At 40.3% G+C, this 19,928-nt stretch overlaps 1 protein-coding gene across 9 annotated transcripts in view; it reads left to right on the forward strand.

Moving 5' to 3' along the window:
* The window catches only part of Mga (MAX dimerization protein MGA), a 92,958-nt gene that overhangs the window by 13,854 nt on the left and 59,176 nt on the right, over positions 1–19,928 (forward strand). For 4 of the 9 annotated variants that reach the window (XM_029535789.1, XM_029535795.1, XM_029535796.1 and 1 more), the window contains exons 1-2: positions 12,392–12,509; positions 17,031–18,158. In XM_029535789.1, coding sequence (XP_029391649.1) covers positions 17,098–18,158 — 1,061 coding nt within the window. In that variant the 5' untranslated portion in view covers positions 12,392–12,509; positions 17,031–17,097. Of the gene's footprint in view, positions 1–12,391; positions 12,510–12,692; positions 12,787–13,031; positions 13,139–16,660; positions 16,759–17,030; positions 18,159–19,928 lie in introns of those variants that run through there. The other 5 variants (XM_029535792.1, XM_029535791.1, XM_029535790.1 and 2 more) reach the window with 4 other exon arrangements.

Raw genomic sequence — 19,928 nt, forward strand, 5'->3', positions numbered from 1 at the left:
GGAACTCACTCTGTAGACCAGGCTGGCCTCGAACTCAGAAATCTGCCTGCCTCTGCCTCCCGAGTGCTGGGATTAAAGGCGTGCACCACCACGCCCGGCCAGCCTTCTTTCTTAAACAGTTGAGGCCCCTGTCCAGGGGTAGGACCATCCATAGTGAGGTGGGCCTTCCTATATCAGTCATTAATCAAGAAAATGCTCCACTGATTGCCAATCGGCCATCTTAATTGAGGCATTTTTCTCAACTGAGACTCCTGTTTCCAGAAAACTCTAGCTTGGGTCAAGTTGTTAAAAAAACCAACCAGCCAGCCAGCCAACCAACTAGCCAACCCGGAATAGAGTCTTTAATCCTAACACTCTGGAGACAGAGGCAGGTTGATCTCTGAGTTTGAGGCCAGCCTGGTCTATAGAGTGGGTTCCATGACAACCAGGACTATGCAGAGAAATTCTTTATCCGGAAACCAAAAACCAAACCAACCAAGCAAAAAAATCAAACTAGGACATGTTTCTGTAGTTCCAAGAGGTAAAAAGGACCCACTTTGGAGTTAAAAATTGGGAGGAAGTTAATTTAAAACAAAAACAAAAACAAAAACAAAAGTTAGTGGAGCTTTACTTGAAAGGTGGAAGCCAGGAGTTCAATGCCAGCATTGAGTGCAGGAAACTCTGCCTGTAAAAAACAAGAGCCAGTATATTACTGTTACACAGTAAGTTACAGGACAGGCCGGACTATAGAGAGACCCTGTCTCAAAAAACAAAAACAAAAACAAAAACAAAAAACACAAAACAAAAAACAAGAACCAAAACAACAATAAAATCTAACCAAACAAAAATTAGGTATCTTGGCTTCCAAGAGGGCTTGGTAAAGGTGCTTGCTTAAACAAGCCTGGGGTAGAACTCATGTAAGGGTAGATGGAAAGAAAGGATTCCGTGATGTCCTTCAATTTCCAGGTACTCCATGTCACACAACCCCCCCCCCCCATCATTTGTGTCCCTAATAATGACTAGTTTTAGAAATTAAAATTTGGTGAGCAGTGATAGCATATGCCTTCAATCCCAGGATTAAAGGAGGCAGAGGCAGGCAGATCTCTATTAGAGGCTAGCCTGGTCTACAGAATGAGTTCTAGGAGAGTCAAGGATAAACAGACAGATCTTGTCTCAAAAAAAAATTAGAAGTTAAATTTTAAGTTAAAAGTTTAAAAGTTAAGAAAGGAGTTTGAGAGATGCTGAGCAGTAAGGAGTTCACTGTTGTTGCAGAGTACCTGGAGTTCAGTTCCTAGCACCCATGTCAGGGGATTCACAGCTGCCTGGAACTCCAGGGCCAAGATAACTGATGCCTTTGGTTTTCATCGTGTGTTCGTGCCTGTGTATGGTGTGTGTGTGTGTGTGTGTGTGTGTGTGTGTGTGTGTGTATGTATGTTTATACACTCATACTTGTGTGTGGATGGGCATATGGGATGTCAGGACAAGTTTCAGGAGTCCATTTCTTTCTTTCCCATGTGTATCCCAGGGATTGATGAAATTCTTTGGGCTTGAAGGCAAGCACCTTTACCTACTTAGTTATCTCACTAACCAAATTTCCTTTCTTCAGAACCTATTTCTATCCATGGGCAACTTGAAAGGCAAGACTTTATCTCCTCCTGGTGGCTGCCAAGACTTTCACCAAACCTGTACTGTACTTTTATCCTAAATTCTAATGAAATTGTACTGGTGATTTAAAAAAAATTAAAATAATTTAGCATATAATTTAGCATATAATTTTTCCAAATTTGGATGAGTAGAAGTTGATCTCTTACTGCATTTCTCATCCAAAGCTGTTTGTACTTTTGCTTATCGCACAATAGAAGATCACTTGGTATTCTTATTGTTTTATCTATTTGTTCTTGGCATGTAGTAGATGCTTAATGATAATGCTAGTTTATAACTTTTATATTTGTCAAAATAGTAAATTAAAATTACATCTAGGGTTATAGCTAAATTGGTAGAGTGCTTCAGAATGAACCATGCCCTGGGTTCAATTCCTAGCACCACTATAAATATGGTGAGCATGTCTCTAACCCAACCACTTGGGTTGTGGAAGCAGAAGGATCAGGAGTTCAGGGTCATTCTTGATTACATAGTAAGTTGGAGGCTAGCCTGGAGTATAGATCCAGTCTTAAAGTCTCAAAAACACAAAAACAGATTTTCTACATTATGTAATCATGGGCTACTAGCTGAGATTTTTAGAATCTTATTATTGTGGCAAGTTTTTGTTTCACTGATATTCATTGGCCAGTACAAAGTTTGAAGAAATAATGTAGGGGGTCAGTTCAAAGACATGGCAGGAGTGTTTTTAGTCCCCAGGACTGAATAATGCTTATTCTCTGGAGGCAGGCTATTATAATAGATTCTTCCTTCTCTTGCCCACTTTTCCACCTACCTTCTCAGTAGTCAAGAATTCTATTTTAACATAACATATGTACTTTGAGCTCTTTTCTAGAAAAGGAGCCTAATGTAATAAACCCAGTAGACTCAGCAGTCTTCACCCCAGGAATGTCCTTTCATTTGTTGCATAGAAGGAAGATTAATGGTGTGAGTTGTAGGTGTGAGAATTTCAGGCTGTGAACCCACAGTAGAGTTGATTATTTTGTCATTCAGCATTTATTGAGCACCTACCATCTATGGACAACCTATGAAGTGTCCCTGGGAGACTTAAAAAAGACAATTCCTGTATATGAAATCCTGGTAAATTGTTGAGGAGATGTATAAATAACAATAAAAAGTAGGTTGATGTTAACGAGCACTATACCAGCAAAAGCAGAGTGATAGGGTACATATGTCAAGGACTTGAACTTCTTAAATCCATAATTATGTTCTCAAGGGTTCTATGCAGTCTTGTGCTAGTTTTCAGCTTTTTTCTTCTTCCTGAATTGAAGGTTGACTCTACAGTGCTTTTGTGCCAGCTTTTCAAGTGTTGAAATTGCAGGTGTGAACTACCATACTCAGTTAATTTTCATCATTTGAACTTAACTTGCAAATTATGCATGCATAGAATTTCTCTCTTTCCCACTCTGAATTCTCATTTTTGATATGTGTTTATATGGATGTGGGAGGTAGAAGATGACACCAATGTCATCTTTAATCATTTTTTTCTACCATATTGTTTTGTTTGTGCAGTTGTTAGTGTGGATGTGTGCAAGTGTCTGTATGTGTGTGCATAATTCAGGGGTCTGCATGGGTATGAAGGTCCAGGAGCCACACTGGATCTCTTTTAGGGATCACTTTCCGTCTTTATTTTTAGGTTTTGAGATCGGGTTTCTCACTGAACCTGAAACTAGACTGGCCAGCCAATGAATTTCAGGGATCTGCCTGTCTCCTCACCCCGGTCCCCAGCAGTGTGTTTATTGGATCATTCTTGTTTTATTTTTTGTTACATGAGTTCTGGGGGGGGGGGGTCTACATTTAAGTCTTGTAGCTTTGTGGCAGACATCTGCGTCCCTGAGCAGTACCCTCACCTCCTATGCCTTACTGTTTGAGGCAGGGTTTCCCGGTGAACCTGCGGCTCACTGATTTGGCTAGGTTGGATAGCCAACAATCTTCGGGTTCTGCTTGTCTCTTCCCCAGAAATGGGACTACAGATGGGACCAATTTTGTTTTGTTTTTCTAAGGCAGGGTCTTATTGTGTAGTCTTGTGTAGCCTAGAGCCTGCTATGTAGACCAGGCTGTCCTTGAAGTCATAGAAATTACACATACATGCCTTTGCCTCCTGACTGCTGTGTTTAAAATTGCACCACCACACTTGCCTTTTTTTTTTTTTTTAAGATTTATTTATTTTTATTTTATGTGTATGGGTGTTTTGCTTGCGTGTATGACCAGAAGAGGGTTTCCAGTCCCCTGGAACCTGAGTAACAGATAGTTATGAATCACACCATGTGGGTACTGGGAATCAAATTCAGGTCTTCTGGAAGAGCATCCAGTGCTCTTAACCACTAAGCCACTTCATTAGTCCTCACCCCCCTTTTTAAAAAAAATTAATTAGTTTTATTTTTATTATTACTATTTTTTGTTTTCACATGGGTGCTGGTGGTCTGAACTCAGTCCTCATGCTTGTAAATACTTTAAGAACTGATCAACATTCTTGCCCCTCATTCATTCTCTTTAAAAATTAAAAAAAAAAAAGTATTTGTGTGTTGTGTATGTGTAGCATGCAAAGACTAGCCAACTACTTACAGGAGATTTTGCCTTCTACAATGTAAGCCCCAGGCATCCAATATGTCCCCAGGCTTGGCAGCAAGCTCCTTAGCAAGCAGAGCCATCTTACAATCTTTTGGGGACAGTGTATCACTTAGGTTTCTTCAAACTCTTGAGCTTTCTGTGTTAGCCTCTGGGATTAGCATGTGTAGAAAGGTACCCTGCTCTTTATTTTCTCTGCTTTCCCTTTTTATCTTTTGAGACAGGTATTTAGATCTGGCTGGCCTGGCCCACATCTTAGATATATAAACAAGCTGTGTCTGAAATCACAGAAATTGCCCTGCTTTTGTTTCCTGAATGTAGATTACAGTAACTTCCCACCTGATACACAAATCTGTTTACTTTTTGTTTTTTTGAGACAGGGTCTCTTTATATAGCACTGGCTGACCTGGAACTCACTGTGTAGACCAGCACTCTCAAACTCACAAAGATCTGCTTGCCTCTGCATCTTGAATGCTAGGATTAGAGGCACCCACCTCTATGCATGATACTTTTTTGAGATAGTATGTTAGTGATCCTCTTGTTTCCCATGTGTTGGCTTACAGTTGTTAAGTCACCATGCTTGGCTAAAGTTATGTTCATTTTCTTGTCTTATTTCTGTGAGACAGGGTCTCATGTAGCCTATTCTTGCTTACATGTTCTATTTAAGGAAGAACATTCTTTTTTTTTTTCAGATTTATTTCATTTATTTGACTATACTGTAGCTGTCTTCAGACACACCAGAAGAAGGAATCAGATCCCATTACAGATGGTTGAGCCACCATGTGGTTGCTGGGAATTGAACTCAGGACCTCTGGAAGGGCAGCCAGTGCTCTTAACCACTGAGCCATCTCTCTAGCCCCCAAGCAAGAACATTCTTATGGCTGAAGATAACCATGACTTTCTGATCCTTCTGCTTCCCAAGTGCTGGGATTTAGTGGATTTTTAAAGTTAAGTAAGTTGTGACAAATTAGATTCCTCAGTTAGCGGTATCTCAGTTTTATTTCATGCCATTTATTTCTCTTATTCATCTTTGTTTATCCATATTACAAGTGTTTGACTTTCAGGTTAGGAAGCCAAGAGTTGGCAAACCTTTTAAATAAAAGGTCAGATAGTAAATATTTTGTGCTATGTAGGTCCCATTTCTGCCAGCATGAAAGCAGGTATAGACAGTAAATACATGGCTATGTTTCAGTTATTTACATTCCCTGAAATTGGAATATTATATAAATTTGACATGTAAAATAATGTTACTATTTTGCAGGGCTAGGGATATAGCTCTATGGACTGAATCGCTGTATGGACAGGGAAAGCCCTTAGTTGATCTCCAGCACTGAAAAAAAAAGTTTAAAATTTTTTTCTATCTAAAACTATAAAGGTTTGGGAATATACAGCTCAGTGCTTGCTAGGATGCATAAGGCTGTGGATTCAGTCCCTATTACCACCAAAAAATAAAAATTAAAAAAAAGCAAAATATAGAGACCCAGAAGTGTTGGTTTGTGCTTGTAATGCCAGCACTTGGGACATCAAAACAGGGAGTCACAGACCAACCTGGCCTACAATGTGAGTTCTAGGCCACCATCATGGCTGCAGAGTAAGACCTTACCTCAAGGGAAAAAAAAGTATATATATATGTGTTAGTTGTGGGCCTTATGAAAGCATGCAGAATATATTTTATGGAGTTACTATCATTTATACATACTTGCACAACTCTTCCCCTGCTACTTCTTTCTGTAGTATGGCTGTCATCGTATCATGGAAGTCAGTTTGTTTCATATTCTTTTCTAATGATAGAATGCATTTTCAGACAGTACCCTCCTGGCATCACCTTGTGTTTGCTAATCTCTGTGTTTGTGTATGCGCATGTGTAAGATATGTGTGTTTGTGTATTATGCATTTGGAAGCCAAGTGTTAATGTTGAGTTTCTCCTAGGTTAGTCACTCTTCGTATTATTTTTTGAGAAAGGGTGTTTCTCTGAACCATGAAACTCACTGATTGTGGTAGCCTTTCTAGCTAGTGAGCTCCATGGAGTCACCTATATTTGCATCCCCTGCTCTTTGATTACAGATATTCTTCAGCATTCCTAGCTTTTAAAAGGGAGCTGGGGATTCAGACCCAGTTATTTATGATTGCACAGTAAGCAGTTTACTCTGGTTGAACCCGGAGCTCACAGATTCCGCTGGTAAGCTTCAGAGATGTTTCTTTCTTTGTTTCCCTAGTGCCAGGATTATGGGTGTTTAACACCTCACCTGGCTTTCTTTTAAATACCTGTTAGGGATCAAACCTGTTTTTATGACAACCACTTTACTAGCTGAGCCAGCTTCCCAGCTCCCACAGTTTTGCTCTTACATTATACTACTTTCCAAATTTCCCCAGTAAATGTTTACTTGCCAGTGTAACAGACTGGTTAGCTTGGCATTTATCTATCTAAAAATATATCTCTTTTTTTACATTGTGTGTGTTATACATGGCATGGCAATCTTACCTCAGCCTTCTCAGTTCTGGAATTACTGCACAACTTGGATTTATTTTTTTTAAAGATTTATTTTTTTTTATTTTTTTATTTTTTTGGTTTTTCGAGACGGTTTCCCTGTATAGCCCTGGCTGTCCTGGAACTCACTTTGTAGACCAGGCTGGCCTGGAACTCGGAAATCCGCCTGCCTCTGCCTCCCGAGTGCTGGGATTAAAGGTGTGTGCCACCATGCCCGGCTAAGATTTATTTTATTTATATGAGTACACTGTAGCTGTCTTCAGATACCAGAAGAGGGCATCAGATCTCATTACAGGTGGTTGTGAGCCACCATGTGGTTGCTGGGAATTTGAACTCAGGATTTCTGGAAGAGTAGTCAGTGCTCTTAACGACTGAGCCATCTCTCCAGATTATCTATTTTATATTTATTTTTGAGACAGGGTCTTACTATGTAGCTTTGGGTGGTCTCAAACTCATAGATATCTGCTTGCCTTTGACTGACTCCTGAGTGCTGGTTTCAAACCAACCAACCTACCTACCTATCTTCATTGTCATCACTTTTTAACATCAAGTTGAGTATGTTGATCACAGCTGTCATTCTGCTCTTTGGAGGCTGCAGCAAGTCAGGGTGTTTGCTGTGATCTTAAGGCCAGAGGTTGGGTTACATAGCAAGATGCTGTCTCAAAAAAGAAAAGAAGAACATTGGAGACTGTACCTATTGTTTTGAGGATTAGTGAGGTAAAGTGTATGAAGTGCTAAAATCAATGCTTTGCCTATTGTATGTAATAAGTAGCTGCCCAAATAGCTGCAGAGGAATATGCATTTTACTGGCCCATCTTATACTTAAATGCCTTTAGGAAGTGTTCACAGCCCATGACCATGTGTTGGAAACATAAGATTTTAGGGTGTGAAATCTTGATTTCAGAAACAAAGTTTTGAGGAGTTTGAAGTGATTCTGAGTTAGGATAAAAAGGTAAAGGGAAATCTTGGAGGTATGAGAAGGGGGAAGAAGCCCCATATTTTGAAATCTGGTTGAAGCCTTTACCAGTGAGTGGAAGAGCAAGAATTCCAGCACAAGTAAAAACTGTTCTCTCCCATGCACAAACTTGCAGTTTTCTAGGAATCTCACCAGAAGTCGATTTGTAAAGAAAGGAGGTGCACTAGAGTAGTGCAGCACTTGTGACAGATTCGTAAGATTTATTCATTTATTTTTATTTATGTTATGTGTATGAGTATGTGTGAGTTTACATATACTATGTTGTTACAGGCCAGAAGAGGGCATTGGGTCTCATGGAACTGGATTTGATACCATAAATAAATATTGAAGATATTAAAATATTTTTAATGGCGAAGGAGATGAGAATGATCAAAATATATGGAATCTACAAAGAATTAATAAAACTATTACTAAAATATCTTTTAAAGAAACTATCTCTTCTTTATTATACTGACTAGCCTTTAGGTATTAAAGACATGAATTTGATCTGGCTTGAGTCAAGGTCTTAAAAGTCTAGGGAAACTCCTCAGGGTGCTGAAGGAGGCAGTATGGAGCTGTGTCTCTGTCACCTTAACACTGACAGGTCTAGAGGGCTTTAAGATTTAAGGAGTGGGAAAATAGGACCTTGTAACTAAAATGGAGGTGTGTATTAACATAGGAATTTGGTTTCCAGTTATGTTTACTGAACATGGAAGGAGTGTGCTAGATTACAGATGTGCCTTCTTCCTCCCAGGTGGACTCTTATCAAGAGTACGAATCTTTTCTGAGCTGTTAACTGCGTTTCTGTTTTGAAAATAAAAACTTCTTAACACTGTAGGTTATTTTTCAGTTTATTTAAAACTGGCTTTTTAGATAGTGCATTCCTATAACCAGCAGTATATATTGCCACTAAGAATTTAAGATAATTAGATATTTTTGCCATTTGAGATATATTTGAAAGATCAAAGTTTTTCAGATTTATATAGAAGCATTAAAGATGGTTTACTCATTGTAAGGTATGCCCTCTCTAGTATCTAATCTTAAAATGCTCCTTTAAAAAAAACATTGTAATGATAGATGGTATTCTTTTTGATGTATTTGTGTGTTTACATACATGTGCCACAAAAAGCATGTGGAGCTCAGATGGAAAGTTGTGGTAGTTAGTTCTTTATGTAGGTTTCCAGAGATGACTCCGGGTTGATCAGGGTTGGTGGCAAAAACTATGTTGATTACCATAACCTAGGTTTTCAAGGCACTGGTGCTCTTCATGTAAAGTAAGTATGGCTTGTTTCATATATTTGCATAATTTTTCAGTGTTTTTCCTCTGCCATAGGCTTTTAGGTTTTTTTTTTTTTTTTTTAACCATACTTACATACTGCATATTTGTTTAGAGTATACTTCATCTAGTCCTCTTTGTTAGTAGGAAGTTTAACAAATGGCATTTAAGTATGAAAGATTAGGGATGATCCTCTTAGGTAAAATGTGAGAAACATGGGCCTAAGACATGGTACAGTAGAAGGGTGTCTTTTTTTTTTTTTCCCTAGACAGGCTGTCCTAGAACTCTGTAGATCAGCTAGCCTAGAATTCACAGAGCTCCACCAGCCTTTACCTCCAGAGTACTGGGAATAAAGGTATGTGCCATCACCCCTGGCTAGGTTTTAGATTTTTTTTTTTTTTTGGTTTTTCGAGACAGGGTTTCTTTGTGTAGCCCTGGCTGTCCTGGATCTCACTGTGTAGACCAGGTTGGCCTCAAACTCAGAAATTTGCCTGCTTCTGCTGAGATTAAAGGCGTGTGCCACCACTGCCCGGCTAGGTTTTGGATTTTTAATGCTGGAGATTGAATCCAGGGTTTTGTGCATGCACTTTTGCAAGTACTCTACCTCTGAGCTCTATCTCGCCTTCCTTTTTTTTTTTTTTTTGGAGACAGGTAGTTCATGCTGACTGTGAACTTACTTTATAGCTTTGGCTTGTTTGGGAGTTTAGGATTTTCCTAAATGCATGATATTAGGCATGTGCCATCTTTTCTGGCTAAGGATGGCTTTCCCCTCTTCTCCCCTTTTTTTTGGGAGGGGGGGACAAGGTCTGTCTATGTAGCTCTGGTTGTCAATATGTAAACCAGGTTGGCTTCAAACTAACAGAGATCCACTTGCCTCTGTCTCATAGTGCAGGATTAAAGGTATGTACCATGGCATCTGGCCAATGAAAATAGAATACAACTAAGTACAATCTGAGGAACACTGCATTGAAAGTAGAATGTAGCCATTGTGTTTCAATGTAACTTGAAAAAGCAATTTAAAAATACAAAACAAAACCAAGTCACTTGGTCCCTGGGGATATAGCACAATTGACAGGGTGCTTGCCTAGCATTCTTAAAACCGACTTTAGCAGTGGCATCCATTTGTTGTACCCAGAGGTGGAGCCAGGAGAATCAGAAGCTCAGTCGCATCTTTGACAGTGTAATTTTGAAGCCAGCAAGGGATACATGAAACCCTACTATAAGCAAAAATGGTTACTTGGTATATCCAAACTGAATCACTGAAATAAGTAGAGCTATGTTATTAATTGTAGATTAGCATATAAAAACACAAATGCTCAAAGAACTCTCAGACTCTTACTTTCCAATTTATAGGTTAACTAGACTCCACTTTGAAAACTTATGGGTAGTGTACCTATTAGAGGATCTAATAATGCTGCATCTTAAAAATTTGTCGTTACCTAAAACAAATTAATCTGGAGGACTATTTCGGTAGTTGAGAGAAAAGCAGTAGCGTGGGCAAGCTGTAAATCTTGTCACCTGGAGGGAGATGGAGCAGTAAAAGTCATGCCTTTTGAGTCAGGGTCAGCAATGGATGTCTTGAGCAAGAAGCTCAAGAAATCGTGAGGAGAGGTCTTCAGAGAAAACAATGAGAAAGCCCAAAATGTCAGGGCAAACATTCTTAGGATTTTGGGAAAGTGATTGATGATATGCTCAGGAGACTAGCTGGTCAGTAATGAAAATCAGTAATTGGTGGAAATTGAAATCTGGTATTTCATGTTTGCCTGGAGCAGGGAAAGAGCACCAAAGAGCATCTCTGTTGCACTCTCCCATGCAAGTTACTCTCGTAGATTTTCCAATTAGAGACGCTATTTGGGTTGTCTTTTTTTTGAGATGCTCCTGAGTCATTCATACCTTAGGGGCAGACAGTTTACTACTAAATAAACTCAAATTTTAGTCTCAGAAAAATGAGATTTTTTTGAGAAACATTACAACCCTTGAGAAGGCATCTTGGTTTAGTAGGAAAGGTTCTTGGGTCAGAGAAGAGGAACATATTAAAGAAATGGTTTTCAGTTTTGTCTAAGATCTTGAATGGTTTTCCTGAATCATGGATTTCAGAAGTCTGTAAACTTTAGTTCTGGGCTTGATTAGAATAGGCAGTTTCTGCCTATGTGTTGCGTATCTCCTCAGGAATAAATAGCTAAGTGGAGAGAAGCAAGTCAGATCAACCCTGTTGGCTATCTGTGTCCTTCCTCTTGGCTCCATCCTTACAGTCTTGTTTTCCTTCAAAGGGTTTGTATTGTCACTTAGCACAGAATACGTTTTTCTATTATCTCTTGAGAGTGAAAAGTTTGGTAATATGGAGTGCATTTTATGTTTTCTACTCAATTCTTTGCACTCCTTTTCACTTTAAACATTTGCTGGTAGATTAGCAGCATGGAAGTAGTAAATGGAAGAGAAAAAAACCTAAAATTTTTGGTGATTGGTTGAGAATTATTGCTCTCTGACTTAGTTTGGCAATTGTTTGACATACTTGTTGGTTAATGTTTTCTTTAAATTTTAAAGCTTCATTGTCTTGAAGAAGCAACAACAACAACAACAAAATATACAGGCTCAAGGCACTACATTTCACATAAAATTCTCAGGCAAATTTCTTGACCATTTCTTTTTAAGACATCTTTAATCTTGGTATCAAGCAATTTAGTGGCAGCTCTTTTTCCTTTATAGAACCTTTCTTTGCTTTGCTTTTCATTTCAGCATGGTGTCTTGGCAGCCTAGCCTTCTCTGGAACTTGAACTCACTATAGAATTCAGGTTAGCCTCGAACTTGCAGCAATCCTGCTTCAGCCTCAGTGTTGAGAATATATGCATAAACTTCCATTCTCTGCTCTCAACAAGGCTTTCTCGAATTTTCCTAGTGTTCTTTGTTGGTGAATATTGGAAAATTGCTCACTCTTCTTTTGTGGTCTTTGCTTCAAGCTTTTCCAGTGCTCTGGCACTTTCCAACCCTATAGCACTTTGTACAGGAGGTCCTCAGTTTGTGTGTGTGTGTGTTGTTTGTTTGTTTTTGAAGGACTTGCGAAGCCAGGCGGTCTATGAAGCTTCATGTGGGTGGGGTTGGGTATGGCAGGGGCGGGGCCGGTGAGAAGTCTCTGGGAAAGGCTGAAGAGTCTTGTTGGGAAAGGCCCGGTGGGCAGTGGTTTCAGAATTTTCACGAAGGCTTCGAATACAGGATTGAGCGTATTGCGTACCTCTCTCCTGTCTCTCCTTTCCTGATTCTGGAAGCTTCAGTAGTTCTTTCTGGATTACTAAAACGCGAAAAGGCTACGGCTTCGGCTCCGTGGGCGGAACCCTAGGGTCCTGACGCTGCTCCGGGCCGTTTGGCCTCCTGATGTTGGGGGAGGGGCAAAGGGGTGCTGCTCGTGCCTTCCTATGCGCCTGCGCGGCCGGCTCCAAGCGGGTAGGAGCGCGTGCGCAGTGACGTGGACATCCGGTGCGTGCGCAGGCTCTTCAGCTCAAGCGGACACACGGTGTGGAACCCTTCAGAATAACCCTCCCCTAGAGGGATATGAAGGACTCGGGGTGAGGCCGACCACGCCCCGCACGGTAACTCTCGGGCCTGGGTGGAGGGCGTCGCTCCAGTAGTGGCCCGATTGGAGTTTTTTTGAGTTTAAACCACTTGTGTATTTGAACGGCTTGACCAGCGTTCTGTAGAGAGAGCTTCGCACGCCTGGGCCTGGCTGGGCCTTACGCTGTGCAGCCTTTGGTCCCATGAGCGAGTTGCGCATGTCATCTCGCACGCCTCCCCGACCGCACTTCCGTGTCGCTCGGAGAACTAACTAGGAACATCGACGCCGGAGACCGTGACCACGAGGCGGGCGGGGTGAGAAGTGCCTATGGCACGGCCCTGCCCTCGCGTGCGTGGGGTGTGAACAGCATGGCACGTTCCGCGTGACGATTTCTAGCCTGGTTATCGATCGAATAAGCACAGGTTTTAGAGTTCAGCTCTCTGGGTTTCCACTCTGCGAGGGAAACAACCAGTGTCTGTTTCTCCAAGGAACTGGATGCAGTGTTTTGACACCTATTCAAACATTTCCTAGCGTGTAATTTCTGGTCAAATTGAGGCAAGGCCCCGAATTTAATGAGGGAGCGATGAGTGAGTTGAATGAGAGTGAGAACTTTGTAAACAAAGGAGCTGTGATTTGTAAGTGCAAAATCGAAGGCGGAGAAAACAGGTGGGGAACAGGTGGTGTTTCCCTTTTCTCTTTCTGGGGTAGCCGTGACTCGTTTTCTGTTCATAGGACTTCCCGTTTCTGTTGAATTTTCAAGTACGTCTTTGAGTCGAGTGTAAGGTGCGCGGGGGCATTAGTAAGCTTATAAGTTGGGGAATCTGTGTTCGAAGCTGATAGAGAAGTTGGGAGTAGTTTTCAAACTGGTGAAATTGTTGGCAGAGTGTATTGCTGGGAAGCTTTTTGCCTTCACCTTCATTCCCCGAGAATGTCTCTTTTTCTCTGGCAAAAGGATGGAAGCAGGGATGGGTGAAGAGTGCCTGAAGAGTGGCTTGATTAGTAGAACAGGGAAATCTCCGTCTGAGGGAGACCCACTCTTGTTCGCGTCGCCGAAGCCGACACGCGGATCTTGAGAAGTTAGGGCTCACTTATGCTCAGCCTGTGGGTGTTGCTGAGCTTGCCAGGCTTGCGTGGCCAAGTGCTTGGTCAACCCTGCCTGTCTTGCTGGCTTTTTGGGCACGATGTTGCTGCAGTTAAGGTGCCGGAGAGTAGCGAGAGGACTGCTGGGAAATGGGCTGGCGGGGTGACTGCTTGTGTAGTCTCCAAGGTAACTGAAAGCGGCTGAACAGCCCTAGGAACACTGGGTTCCGCCTGGCTTCACGTGATCCTTGGGACTCTACCCTGGAAGGGTTTTCTTTGCGACATTTTTTCATGTTTGTGGCTAGCTGAAAAGCGAGTAACTGGAGGTTTATTTATTTTTTAATACATAGGTAGTACGTTGTGTCCACTTAACTGCAATACAAGTGAAAGACCTGAAATTTCACTCTCTGGGTGCTTTGGCATATTTATTTTAAATTTGCTGTCCATTTCTGCAGTAAAAGTTAGTTTTCCAGGTTCTACTTAAGTAACCCATAGGCAACTAAAAGCTTGTTAGCTTGAATTGTTTCAGATTGATACCTGCAAATGGAGATAATGTAAAAAATTTGCGTTTCAAAATGCGATTTAATTTAATCAAAAGACAAACACCGTCGTGAGCCTCCTGTATAGTAATACATTTATCGTTGGAAGGACATGGTTAGCATGGGCAACATTGAGAATGTGTTGACCATCATTTGAAATTTCTGTTTTAAAAGTAGTAGATTGACTTCTAATTTTGACTTGGTATAGTTAAGTATGTAAATCATTTAATTGGGTTGCTACATAGTGTGTTTTATGGGTTGTATCAGGGTGACAATAAAATTTTTATTATAATAAAAATTTACCAAAGACCACTGGATGAAAAAAAAAGGGCACTTTGAATTTGTTAAAATTAATGCAACTTGCTAATTGTTTTATTTTTTTTTAAGAATGCATTAATTTTTTATTTATTTATTTATTTATTTATTTATTTATTTATTGTGTGTAAGTGCACTGTAGCTGTCTTCAGACATTCCAGATGAGGGAGTCAGATCTCTTTGCGGATGGTTGTGAGCCACCATGTGGTTGCTGGGATTTGAACTCAGAAGAACAGTCGGGTGCTCTTACCCGCTGAGCCATCTCACCAGCCTTGCTAATTGTTTTTTTTTTTTTTTTGGTTTTTCGAGACAGGGTTTCTCTGTATAGCTCTGGCTGTCCTGGTACTCACTTGGTAGACCAGGCTGGCCTCAAACTCAGAAATCCGCCTGCCTCTGCCTCCCGAGTGCTGGGATTAAAGGCCTGCGCCACCAGGCCCGGCTGCTAATTGTTTTAAACGATGTCTGTTAGAGAGTGTGAATATGCTGTTAGAGAGTGTGAATATGTGTAGTGAGGGGACTGAGAATTTCTCTCTCTTTCTCTTTTTTTTTTTTTTTTAGATTTATTTTATTTATATGAGTACACTGTAGCTGTCTTCAGACACACCAGAAGAGTGCATCAGATCTTACTACAGATGGTTGCGAGCCACCATGTGGTTGCTGGGAATTAAACTCAGGACCTCTGGAAGAGCAGTCAATACTCTTTTTTTTTTTTTTTTTTTTTCGAGACAGGGTTTCTCTGTAAAGCCCTGATTGACCTGGAACTCAATTTTTAGACCAGGCTGGCCTCGAACTCAGAAATCCGCCTGCCTCTGCCTCCCGAGTGCTGGGATTAAAGGCTTGCGCCACCAGGCCCAGCTGTCGAGTTAACAACCACTGAACTATCTCTCTAGCCCAAGAATTTCTCTCTTTACAATTTAAGACCCTTTCCAACCCTTTAATCTAGGTAAATGCTTGATGAGGAAAGGCTGAACCAAAAACTTAGCCTGGCCTAGAATTCTATGAGATTCTCCTGCCTCAGCCTCCCTAGTGCTGGGATTAAAGGTTTGCACCACCAGCCTGTGTTCTTTATTAAAACCTTAAGAAAGCAAAATACAGAGTACTTTAGAATATTGCCAGAATGGATTTCTTTTTTCTTTCTTGGAGTAGCCTAGCACTTCTAAAGTACATTTGATTTTTGCAGTGGACAGTAAGGTTATCTTAGAGTTTAAGAGTAGTCTTTGTATGTGTGAAACAACATATTCACCAAATGACAAGCTGTAGATGAGAAAAATCAAACATGGGCTGGGGATATAACTTAGCTAGTTAGATTAGATTAAAATTAGTTTAAAGATGATAGAAATGATTAGGGTAATGGGGTGTAGTGACCCATGCCTATAATTTCAGTACTTAACAGCCAGACACAGGAAGATTGTTTTAAGTTTGAGGCTAGCTTGATCTACATAATGAGTATTAAGAAACCATCTCCCCCTCCTACTCCCTAATTTTTTTAAAAGAATGATTCGGGATTCCAGAACAAATACCCTTACAATGATTGAAAGAAGGCTATAAGCCGTGTCTTAAGAGAATTAGGAATATTTTTGGATAACATTTTGTGGCAGGCTCTCATGTATCCCAGGGTGATCTTGAATTCCCTTAAACTTACTTTTTTTTTTTTTTTTTTTTGCAATTTCATACTTGTATCTTGCATCGGATTCCATGAATTTTCATCCCTACTTCATTTCCTCTCTTCCCTCTCCAATCAAAACCTTTTTTCTCCACAGTCAGCTATTGGATGGAACACAGGGCCCCCAGTGGAGGAGCTAGAGAAAGTACCCAGGGAGCTGAAGGGGTCTGCAACCCTGTAGGTGGAACAACAATATGAGCTAACCAGTACCCCCAGAGCTCATGTCTCCAGCTGCATATGTAGCAGAAGATGGCCTAGTCGGCCATCATTGGGAAGAGAGGCCCCTTGGTCTTGCAAACTTTATATGTACAGGAGACCGCCAGGACCAAGAAGTGGGAGGGGGTGAGTAGGGGAGCAGGGCAGGGGGGTATAGGGAACTTTCGGGATAGCATTTGAAATGTAAATAAAGAAAATAATAAAAAATTGAAAAAAACCCCTTTTTTCTCAATATATTAGTATTAATGTTCTTTGTGTGTCTGTGAGTCAGTGAGTTTAAAGGTTTTAGATAAATTTTTAGTATGTGAATGTATGTGTCTGCATGTCAAAGGAAAGGGTTTTAAAATCAATTCTCTTTATTCACTTTTTTGTAAGGTTCAGGGATTGAACTTCGATCAACTGGCTTGCCTGATCTACTGAGCCATCTCTCTGACCTCTACTAAGTTTAAGTAGGGTTGCTTGCATGAGCATGGGTAGGTGATTATTTACTGGAGCATGGGCAAGTTTATCTGTGCCTGCACCACTGACTGACTTTGAACTTGTGCTTTCTCCATCTCCCAAGTGCTTAGAGTACAGGTCTATGCCACTACTCCTGGTATACGGAGGGCTGAAAATTGGACCCAGGACTTTATGTATGCTAGGCAAATCTACCAGATGAGTTACAGTTCCAGCCCTAACAGTTGTATTTTTGTTAGAAAAATTCTGAGTTGACTAAAGTTCTATTTTTTGTTTGTTTGTTTTTTAGAATGAAAAAGCATTTGTAACTATGTATTGACTACGGTTTTCTTACTACTGAATTTCTCACTGGAATCATGGAAGAGAAACAGCAAATCATATTGACCAATCAAGATGGAGGGACAGTGACAGGAGGAGCACCTACTTTCTTTGTCATCCTAAAGCAGCCAGGAAATGGCAAAACTGATCAAGGAATTTTAGTTACTAATCGAGATGCCCGTGCTTTGTTGAGTAGGGAGTCATCACCAGGAAAATCTAAAGAGAAAATTTGCCTTCCGGCTGATTGTACTGTGGGAAAAATCACTGTTACCCTTGATAACAATAGTATGTGGAATGAGTTCCATAATCGAAGCACAGAGATGATTCTGACCAAACAGGGAAGACGCATGTTTCCTTATTGTCGATATTGGATAACAGGCTTAGATTCAAATTTAAAGTATATCCTTGTAATGGACATATCTCCTGTGGATAGTCATCGGTATAAGTGGAATGGTCGTTGGTGGGAACCCAGTGGGAAGGCTGAACCCCATATTTTGGGGAGAGTTTTCATTCATCCAGAATCTCCTTCTACAGGTCATTATTGGATGCATCAACCAGTATCTTTCTATAAACTCAAACTTACCAACAATACACTGGACCAGGAAGGACATATTATCTTGCACTCTATGCATCGTTATCTGCCAAGGCTTCATTTGGTGCCAGCAGAAAAGGCTACAGAAGTGATACAATTAAATGGCCCAGGTGTTCATACTTTTACTTTCCCCCAGACTGAGTTCTTTGCAGTAACAGCTTATCAGAACATTCAGATTACTCAGTTGAAAATAGATTACAATCCTTTTGCCAAAGGCTTTCGGGATGATGGGTTGAGCAGTAAGCCTCAGAGAGAAGGAAAACAGAGGAATAGCTCCGATCAAGAAGGGAATAGTGTTTCTAGTTCTCCTGCTCATCGTGTTCGTCTTACAGAAGGTGAGGGGTCAGAGATACATTCAGGTGATTTTGATCCTGTGTTAAGGGGTCATGAAACATCAAGCCTAGGTTTAGAGAAGGCTCCCCATAATGTAAAACAAGATTTTCTTGGATTTATGAATACTGACTCGACACATGAAGTTCCTCAGTTGAAACATGAGATTTCTGAAAGGTAAGTCATATTTTTTTGTTTTAAACTTACATTTATTAAGTGTGTGTGCATGTGTGTGGGTAAAAGGACAACTTTACCCACTGATTACCTCTCTGGTTGGGTAATAGTTTTTCTGTTCTTAGAAATGGGCCAGATGGGCTGGTGAGATGGCTCAGTGGGTAAGAGCACCCGACTGCTCTTCCGAAGGTCCGGAGTTCAAATCCCAGCAACCACATGGTGGCTCACAACCATCCGTAACAAGATCTGATGCCCTCTTCTGGAGTGTCTGAGAACAGCTACAGTGTACTTACATATAATAAATAAAGAAAGAAAGAAAGAAAGAAAGAAATGGGCCAGATTTTAGAATTCATTGGTTCTGTGAATACTGTAGATGTTGATTAATATTACTTGCTATAAAGTAACCACACCTGCTTTTAGTACTTTGATGTGACAGCTTATTTTTCTGTGATGAATATGTACTTGGTTCAGGATCTAGAATTGTAGGCATATTGGATAATTTATCAATACAGGAAGCTTTTATTTGTGGCTTGATCCTTGTTAGCACATGTAAACAATTCATGATTATTTATGGAGATGAAGGATAAATGATAACTGAGTTATAACTGAAACAGTTTATCTAATTAAGGCATAAGATATACTCATAAGGTGAATTTACTGCCCTAAGTTCATCCTGACTCATAAATGGCCCAGATAAAAATACAATTTGAAAATTATTATCTATGAAAATGTCCTAATGTATTTTTAAAAATAAATTCATATTATATAATTAAACCTGTTATTCAAAAAAAAAAAAAAAAAAAAAAGCTCCAAAACCTGGAATACTTCTGATACCAAGCAGTTCAGGTAAGAGGTACTCAAGTTTTGTATATTGTATATTATATACTGATACGTCATTGTAGTACTCTGTATGTACAGATAAGTACTGCTGAAAAAGAGATTAAGTAATATCCACGGTAAGAGAGAGAAAGAGTGTGTGTGTTTGTGTGTGTGTGTGTTTGTACGTTTGTACATAAACTTCCACTCTAAATTTTTTTGGGGGGGGGTCAAGGTTTTAGTGTATAGCCTAACCTGCTTGGAGTTTGCTATATTTAGCCCAGGTTGACCTCGAACTTAGGATCCTTCTGTCTCTTCCCAGCCACTGGGATTACAGATGTGCACTCATGGTTGGCATGCTCGATATCTATCTGTCTGTCTGTCTGTCTGTCTGTCTGTCTGTCTCTCTCTCTCTCTCTCTCTCTCTCTGTCTCTTAAGATTTATTTATTTTATGTTCGTGAGTACATTGTAGCTGTCTTCAAACACACCAGAAGAGGGCATTACATCCCATTATATAGGGTTGTGAGCCACCATGTGGTTGCTGGGAATTAAACTCAGGACCTCTAGAAGAGCAGTACTCTTAACCACTAAGCCATCTCTCCAGCTCAGTTTGGCTCTCTTTTTATTCTTTTTTTTCTTGCTTTTATTTTATTTATTTTTATTTTTTATTCTTTCTTTCTTTATTTTTGAGAGAGCATCTTGGCTGGCCTGGAACTTGTTATGTATAGACAAGCTGGCTTTGAACTGACAGATCTGCTTGCCTCTACTTCTTGAATGCTGGTGTTAAAGATGTGCACCACCATGCTTAACTTAAAGATATTTATTTATTTATTTATTTATTTATTTATTTAATTTATTTGGATTTTTCGAGACAGGGTTTCTCTGTGTAGCCCTGGCTGTCCTGGAACTCACTTTGTAGACCAGGCTGGCCTCGAACTCAGAAATCCGCCTGCCTC

This window comes from Mus pahari, chromosome 3 (assembly GCF_900095145.1).
Source record: "Mus pahari chromosome 3, PAHARI_EIJ_v1.1, whole genome shotgun sequence".
NCBI lineage: Eukaryota > Metazoa > Chordata > Mammalia > Rodentia > Muridae > Mus > Mus pahari.